Source organism: Daucus carota, chromosome 5 (genome assembly GCF_001625215.2).
Source record: "Daucus carota subsp. sativus chromosome 5, DH1 v3.0, whole genome shotgun sequence".
NCBI lineage: Eukaryota > Viridiplantae > Streptophyta > Magnoliopsida > Apiales > Apiaceae > Daucus > Daucus carota.
Genome location: NC_030385.2, coordinates 36,411,683 through 36,419,311, shown reverse-complemented (window position 1 = coordinate 36,419,311; position 7,629 = coordinate 36,411,683). Strand labels below are relative to the sequence as shown.

The 7,629-nt window shown below is 34.6% G+C and overlaps 2 protein-coding genes across 2 annotated transcripts; one reads left to right on the top strand and one right to left on the bottom strand.

Moving 5' to 3' along the window:
* Positions 1-216: 216 nt before the first annotated feature.
* LOC108220576 (uncharacterized protein At4g13200, chloroplastic) lies at positions 217-2,448 on the bottom strand. Its single transcript, XM_017394380.2, has 3 exons — positions 2,105-2,448; positions 1,039-1,193; positions 217-564 (listed from the first exon to the last, which is right to left on the bottom strand). Exons 1-3 carry the CDS (start codon positions 2,307-2,309, stop codon positions 352-354), a joined length of 573 nt encoding a protein of 190 aa, XP_017249869.1. The 5' UTR covers positions 2,310-2,448; the 3' UTR covers positions 217-351.
* Positions 2,449-4,020: 1,572 nt separating this feature from the next.
* On the top strand, positions 4,021-7,103 carry LOC108223470 (vesicle-associated membrane protein 722-like). The gene is made up of 5 exons (XM_064093493.1): positions 4,021-4,439; positions 5,742-5,883; positions 6,001-6,121; positions 6,270-6,332; positions 6,795-7,103. The coding sequence occupies exons 1-5, from the start codon at positions 4,250-4,252 to the stop codon at positions 6,942-6,944; spliced, it is 666 nt and encodes a 221-aa protein (XP_063949563.1). The 5' UTR covers positions 4,021-4,249; the 3' UTR covers positions 6,945-7,103.
* The last annotated feature ends 526 nt before the right edge of the window (positions 7,104-7,629 follow it).

The window sequence follows — 7,629 nt, the reverse complement described above, 5'->3', positions numbered from 1 at the left end:
CAATAATTTTGATCTTGGCTTTCATGATTGAATATATTTAAAAAAAATATCATACCTTATCATGTATAAATTACCAGTGTATTTATCCAAATCGATAGAAATTTATAAATCAATTTTTATTTATAGATAACTTTCTTTAAATCAACCCAGATGCATCTGCCCCACGTGCCAGTTCCGTGATCACTGCAAACATTATGAGATATTGAGATCAACAGAGGCAACTGTAACATGATTTATTCTTTTGATAGTTCTGAATGCAACTATATAGTGTTCTATTGAAAATTTTGCTTATATATAATAAAGAATTTTGCTACACCAATAAAATGGATAATCAGGTAGTATATTTAAGATTTAACTGTCGTTTGGTACATCCGGAGTAGGTGTACTTGTGGGTTTCGGATCCTCATCAGTGATTACTATACTCTGGGTCTCATTAACAGAAGGCACAGTTGAATCAATTGTAGATGCTTCAATGGCAGATGATTTGGGGATGAGCCCTTGAACTTCCAGGGCTTCTTTTGCTGCTTTATCTTTGGATCTTTTAGCTCTTTCCAAAACCTCTTCCTGCATATGCATCAATATATTTCACATCATTTTTGCACTTGCATATAGTGTACTAGACTACCAGGCAAGTCTCGACATTATAATATCACCAAAGAGATCCCCTACCATATTTTGACATCACGAGAAAAATCTTTTTTTTAATATTATTAGCTTGACAAGGTAAGCATAACTTTTAGTGACAGAGCTAAAATGTAGTTATCACATCAAGCATCGAAAGATCCTAAATTTCACATTGATCGCTGCATGGCCGGTCAATATTGTTATATTGCAACTAGTGTGCATCAACAATCAGGAGTGTGGAAGCATATAAACTTATGTAGTATGTAGCCAGGGATCGAGTAAACAAAATAGTTGTAGTATTGTGTTCAAACTGGCAGAAACAGGAGTAAAAAATTTATGTTTATTCCAGCATATGATGAACGTAAAAAAACTGCTCTGTAGCAAGTTGAAGTAACTGCTCGAACAGCATTATACCTGGAAGTCCTCAACCTGCTTTTGTTGCTCGGCTTGTAACCTACCAATTGTGCTTAAAATCTCCCCCACAGTTGACTCGATACGCTCATTAAGTGTTTCTGCCAGAGCCTTTCCCAGAAAAAATGCATCTAAAACAGTCTTATTCTCATTTTCACCTGAAATTTAATTCATTTTTTCATATCAACAAGAAACCACTGACTTTTATATAATGGTTAAAGGACTTGGGCCATCCCCCACAAGCGGAAACCGAAAAAGCATTCCAAACCAGAGATCACAAAATTCACCAGTCTATCATATCTTTCCAAACCAATTCATCTTTTAAACACTTAATGAGCAAAGAATATTAATATAATAGAATATATTAAGAACGATTTAATATAATGAGATCCCTCATGTATGAAAGCTGCGCCCCTTCATAATCATGGGTCATATAAATATTGCGTTAATTTTCCATTTTCGTAGAGTACCTAACAACAAAAATATGTATATTGTCTCCCACATTAACTAGTCAAAAAGAAAAATATTACATCAAACTTAATAACTTATAAACTCTAAAGTAGGATTAAACCAAATATAACTGTTTCACCCGACAAAGGGAGTATAACATAGTTCAGTAGTTCACCATAAAAATACGAATACGCTTTGCATAATATACATTGCGTATATAATCCTCCCTACACCTCAAGGATTTATGAGTTGATAACCTAATGAACATGGTATGGCAGCTCTATTGACCCAAAATTCTCGAGTTCAAAAATCAGTTGTAACCCCTCTATCACTCTAAAGTGAGAGGTGCTTATTAGAACAATGCTCATGATATGCCAACTAAATGCTCCTCTTAAACCCCCAACTATCTGTACTTTTTAGAACCTGTTGGTAATGCATAGCTTTTATCATTAATACCACTCTATTGTAAAATTATTCGCAATTGACAATATTTGATAAGTCCTCGGCCGGAATTTAAACCTCCCCCCATTAGCGAAAATGACATAGAACACGACCAATTAAACCGAAACTTATAGTTATAGAACACAAAATTTAATCAAATTTAAGAAAGATATACTACCAGGAGAAGAAGGGCCACCAGGTCCAGAGCTGCTGCTGCTATTACACCTCAAAATGAGTCTGGGTTTCATTCTCACGGCTCCCGAGGCAGGAGGAATTACAGAAACAACTACCTTGGAGCTCCATGAAAAATGGCTCCAAGAAAATAGAGATAATGATGACGATGATGTATATGATGGTGGGGATGATGCTAACAATCCCCGCATAGCTGTATTGCTCTCTTCACGAAATGGGGTGCGTTAAATCTTGAAATTGGGTTGAAAAATGAAAATCTGCAAATGTTGAATTTTGAAATGGTAGTGAATCAGTGGTGATGGTAAAGCTACCGTGTCAGTTGAATGAGTATGTGCACTTTTCTATGGGCCTGGGCAATACGAGACGTCCTAAATAGCCCAACAGGCCTTCGCTTTGGTGTTGTATCTGTCCCAAATTTGTAACATATCCAGTATGATTGTCATTCAGCCTCCCCGCTCGACCCAAGGGGATTCGTTCGGGTCGAGGATTCGGAGAAATTTTTGGAGGCGTAGCGGCATCGGAGGAAGTCTTATAAAAATTTTGAGGATCGGATCGGGGTTGAGGATTTTTCTCTATCCACCCCGATGCCCGACCCCGAATGTATATATACGAAAATAATAATATGTTTATATATATATATATTATACTAAATAAATTATTAAAAACATATACCTTTTATAATATTACTAAAATTAAAAAATATTCTTTACTTTTATTGGTCGATTATAATTATAGTGTAATATAATATATTTTATAATTTTAAAATTATCTTTAATTTATATTATAAATCAATTTTAATGTGATTTGATGTTGAAAATATGAGATTAACACATTTTATTAGTATATTAGGAGTTAGTATGTTTTTTTATTAAAAAGTATGTTATATATTATAAATCATTATTTTTTTAATTAAAAAATAAAATTCCCCGAATACTCGTGGGGATCCCCGTTCCCCGTTCGGGGTGGGGATCGGGAGGAAAAGAAACCCCGTTCAGGGTTCGAAGCGAGGTCATGGATGGGTTTTGAATTCGGGGATCGGGGGTGGGGATAGCACTCCCCGACCCCGAAGTGCCCCGCGCCCAACCCCAATATCCGGGGACCAGGGCGGATGGGAAAAATATTATTACCGAATCACATAATTATTTCATAATATTTTTAATATTTATATATTTGAGTTATAGAATAAAATAATATTTTTAAATATAATTTGATAGCGAATTGTGTAACGGTTCTTTGGAAAATTTGAATAATAATTTTTTTTCCTGAAAAATATGAAAACTTTGTTTTTTTTGTAAAAGCAAATTCTCAAAATGTGTTATTCAAGAAAACTCTATTTAGATATATTAAACAAATATTTATCTTAGAAAAAAATTGTTATTACTATTTGCAATAACAATCTTAAATGAAGCACTAGTCTAGATAAAAATGATATTATGCATTGATAATTTGATATGAATAGATATAGTAATATATATTATCTAAGCAATTAATTAATATTTTAATAATTCAACATTATTTTGTAAAAGGAATTGAAAAAGTGAGCTGGATCTTTAGAAACACTTAAAGGACCAGGTAGATGGAACATTACTTGGGGGTTTAGTTTAGGTAGCTAACTACAGGGCAGATGCATTTCATGTGTTTGATCAAATTCCATATTTCACCCTTTAAACTTAGTAATCAATCAAGTGACTCAACAGGTACAACTAATAACCAAATGCTTACGGTTGTATGTTCTTTCCTTAACAAGCAAGGTGCATTATAATAAATTAATATATTTTAATTTAAATACTAATTTGTCGATATTGGATGGCAACAACATCATAATGAAAATTTGTTCATTGAAAAGAAAAAACAAATCAATTATGTATACTATCAATTTATTTATATAATAAAATGACCGTGGGAAAAGCGTGAATAACAAGAGACAGGGGGGGTATTAACTGTTACCAACTCAGCCGTACACACAACACAACTCACCTCCCTCCCCCTCGGCAAACACGCACCCCCTTTTCTATCTTTTTCCAACCCTTTTCCATTTCCACCTCCCCTCTCTGTTACACAAACAACACATCCCCTACTCTCTCTCCCCGGGTTTATCGGCACCAATCTAGAGAGAAACACAGCGAAATCAATGGGACAGCAATCGCTCATCTACAGTTTCGTAGCAAGAGGAACGGTGATTCTATCGGAATACACCGAATTCACCGGCAATTTCACCAGCATCGCTTCTCAGTGTCTCCAGAAGCTTCCTTCTACTAACAACAAGTTCACTTACACATGTGATGGACACACTTTTAACTATCTCGTCGAAGACGGCTTCAGTAATCTCTCATTCTCTCCTCTATTTTTTTTCTTTTTTTTTTTCCCATTCATCTAGTTTTTTTATGTGTGTTTTTTTGGATCTGATCTGCTTTGTGTTCGTCGCATTTGTCTTTTTTGATATTGTTGTTATGTTTGGTTTGGTAAATTAGGTTTTTGTTTGATATTGTGATCTGTCTGGCTATTTAGATTACTGTGCTTGTGGTTAGAGTTAGGTTGATCGAGAAATAGATTTTGATTAGGTTATGTTTGAGTCTGATTGAATGTTTTTCTGTTATAAATGCGAGGAGTTAGCAGTGGAGAATGTTTTTAGTAGCTGCAATGATCTATCTGCCTCGATAATATGCTTGAGAATCAAATGCTTGTACAGTTAATTTTAGTTTGGTTTGATTGTTTTGTTGTTGGATTTGAATATATGTGATAAGTTTAGAGTGGAGGAACTCATTTACTTGTTTATCTTGAATGATCTATTTTTTTGGTCTGCTAATGCAATGTTTTTTTGTTGATCTACTTGCTATTAAAATTTGTCGATCACTATATAATGCAGATATGAGATATTGTAAATTGTAACATGTTCTGTTTGAAAGAATTATGCTCAAGCGCCTGAACGTATCTGTGTTCCGAATTTATATTGACATTTGGTGATTTAGTTGGAGGAAAGGGATCAATTTGAACTTATTTGGTTGATATTTTTAACAGCTTGGCTTGAATAAGGTTTTATAGTGTGTCAGATTGTTTGATAGGAGAATTCTGTCACCACTTTTAGCCTTTAGGATCAGAGAACTGCAATGTTTATCTGCCCGAATATTTATTCATTTGGTGACTGGATAATGAGCTATATTTACCTAATGGTTACAAATGTTTTATTACCACATTTGTTATTATTTTCTTGGAACCATTAGTTGATGCAGACATGTCCTATATTTTTCTTTGATAAATATCTTCTTATCTGTCCTGAAGAAATTAAGCTGAACTTTTTCTTCTGTTTGTTTTGTTCCGTTCTGATAATCCATATCACAAGTCTACTTTATAATCACATTGAATTAGGTGTGAACTCCATGCTATACAGGTGTGCCAGAAGTTCCTTATTCTGTTTGTAATATATTCACATATGCATAAGATCTAAAAACAATAAGTAATGTATAAGAATCATTTTAGACTACTTAAAAAAGTTGTTCACAGTTGTAGAGGAGATAGAAGTGTAAAATTTCATTACTAGAATTATCTGTTTTTGTGTTTTGAATCCAGTTTTATGTTACTTAGTTTATTTACAAGTTGTAGTACCAATGTGTTCTATAATGCAGCATTTTGTGTTGTTGCTGTTGAATCTGCTGGTCGACAGCTGCCTATGGCTTTCCTTGAAAGAATCAAGGAAGATTTTACCAAGAGATATGGTGGGGGCAAAGCCGCAACAGCTGTTGCAAATAGTCTAAACAAAGAGTTCGGGTAATTCAACCATGTATCCCAGCACTTTCTACCTCTCTATCCCCCCCCCCCCCCCCCCCCCCCCCCACACACACACACACAAAGGCAATCTTGTAATTTTGTTACTCTTGAATGTAGTCCGAAGCAGAAAGAGCAGATGCAGTATTGTGTGGATCATCCAGACGAGATCAGTAAGCTTGCAAAGGTGAAGGCCCAAGTTTCAGAGGTCAAAGGAGTAATGATGGAAAATATTGAGAAGGTAAGCCTAGGTAGATACCCTGGTTGGTGAAATTTGTAAAGAAAAGCAAGTGAATTTTAGTACTGGTCAAGTGGTCATCGAGCAGTAAATAACTTCTGGAAGCTGCAACCTGTGCATTTTTCTTACAATGTCCCTTCTGAGCTTGTAGGTCCTTGATCGTGGCGAGAAGATTGAGCTCCTGGTGGACAAAACTGAGAATCTTCGCTCGCAGGTCAGTGATTAAACATAATGTTCTTTAACAAACTGACATAATAAATGTATCTTCTACATGCTTTTGATGATTTTATGGTAGAAAGTAATGTATACTGCTCTCCTGTTTAGTAGCCAGCGAGTACCTGTACTATAATTGTACCATATATGCCGAATATTATTTTTAGTAGAGGGCATCTGATCATAGCAATGGAAGTTTAGATTGCAAATTAAATAAAGAAACCTTGGTTTGATAAAGCCCTTTATATTTCTTAATTTTGTGGAACACCATAGGACATTTTTTAATTTTGCGGAACACCATGAGTTATCATTACAAGTTAATAAGATCTATGGAGTCACTGTTGTATATCATTTTTAAAACATGCATACCTTTTGCTGATTCTTCATCTTACAATCAGAATTGCATTTTCCCTGTAATTTTTTTTCCTAATATGGCCTCAATAAAATGGTGACTTTGTTGCAGGCACAAGATTTCAGGACACAAGGAACACAGATGAGGAGGAAGATGTGGTTGCAGAATATGAAGATAAAGCTGATAGTTCTTGGGATCATTATTGCTCTAATTCTTATCATAGTTCTCTCAGTATGCAGTAACCACAACTGCTCGAAGTGATTGGTTCCTATGTGCTTGGTCGTTAACCAAATCCTTGAACATCTTGCTGCTTATTTTGGTGGCCTGATTTTGTGCTGTGTACTATAACTAAAATTGCGACAGTGTGTATACTTGTATTTGGATTTTCCTATCTGGTGATATAGTAGGTGTCTTTTCCAATTCTTTAATTTTTAAGGAGAGAATATACATTTATTATTTTGTTATGCTTAATGATAATTAATCATCAACTTAATAATTTTAATGGGAGAGACTGGCTTCGATGCATGTGTTGTCCAGCTTTTGTGCATGAATTGGTTGTTTGTATTGCAAACAAGAAAAAAGAAACTGTTAAGTCTAAGGTCAAGTATTGACAGGGAATCTGAACTAAGAACTTTTTAAAGGATGCATTTGTATTTGAATAAGCAACATTCTTTATTCAACATAAACTTTATGAAAGGAATTGATGAGTATTGTTATTATGTTATGTGAAAATAGTCCATAGGAGAAATACAAATGAACAATACAAGGGAAATGTAGTCACAAAGTGTTACATTTTCATTGGGTTTTGTGGTGCTAAAGATGCTGTCTGGAGGCACATTGCACCAAACAAGGGTAACAGCTGTTTGTTTTTGATACTAAAGAACAATCTTGAAACAATGCTTATAGCTGACATCTATAATACATTAAGCGCTTTGTCTCCATACCC

Coding starts and splice junctions, on each gene's coding strand:
- LOC108220576 (XM_017394380.2), bottom strand. CDS start 2,309: ATGCGGGGATTGTTAGCATCATCCCCACCATCATATACATCATCGTCA. Junction 1,194..2,104: donor TGGTGGCCCTTCTTCTCCTG/GTAGTATATCTT, acceptor ATTAAATTTCAG/GTGAAAATGAGAATAAGACT. Junction 565..1,038: donor AGCAGGTTGAGGACTTCCAG/GTATAATGCTGT, acceptor ATGCATATGCAG/GAAGAGGTTTTGGAAAGAGC.
- LOC108223470 (XM_064093493.1), top strand. CDS start 4,250: ATGGGACAGCAATCGCTCATCTACAGTTTCGTAGCAAGAGGAACGGTG. Junction 4,440..5,741: donor TCTCGTCGAAGACGGCTTCA/GTAATCTCTCAT, acceptor TCTATAATGCAG/CATTTTGTGTTGTTGCTGTT. Junction 6,122..6,269: donor TGATGGAAAATATTGAGAAG/GTAAGCCTAGGT, acceptor CTGAGCTTGTAG/GTCCTTGATCGTGGCGAGAA.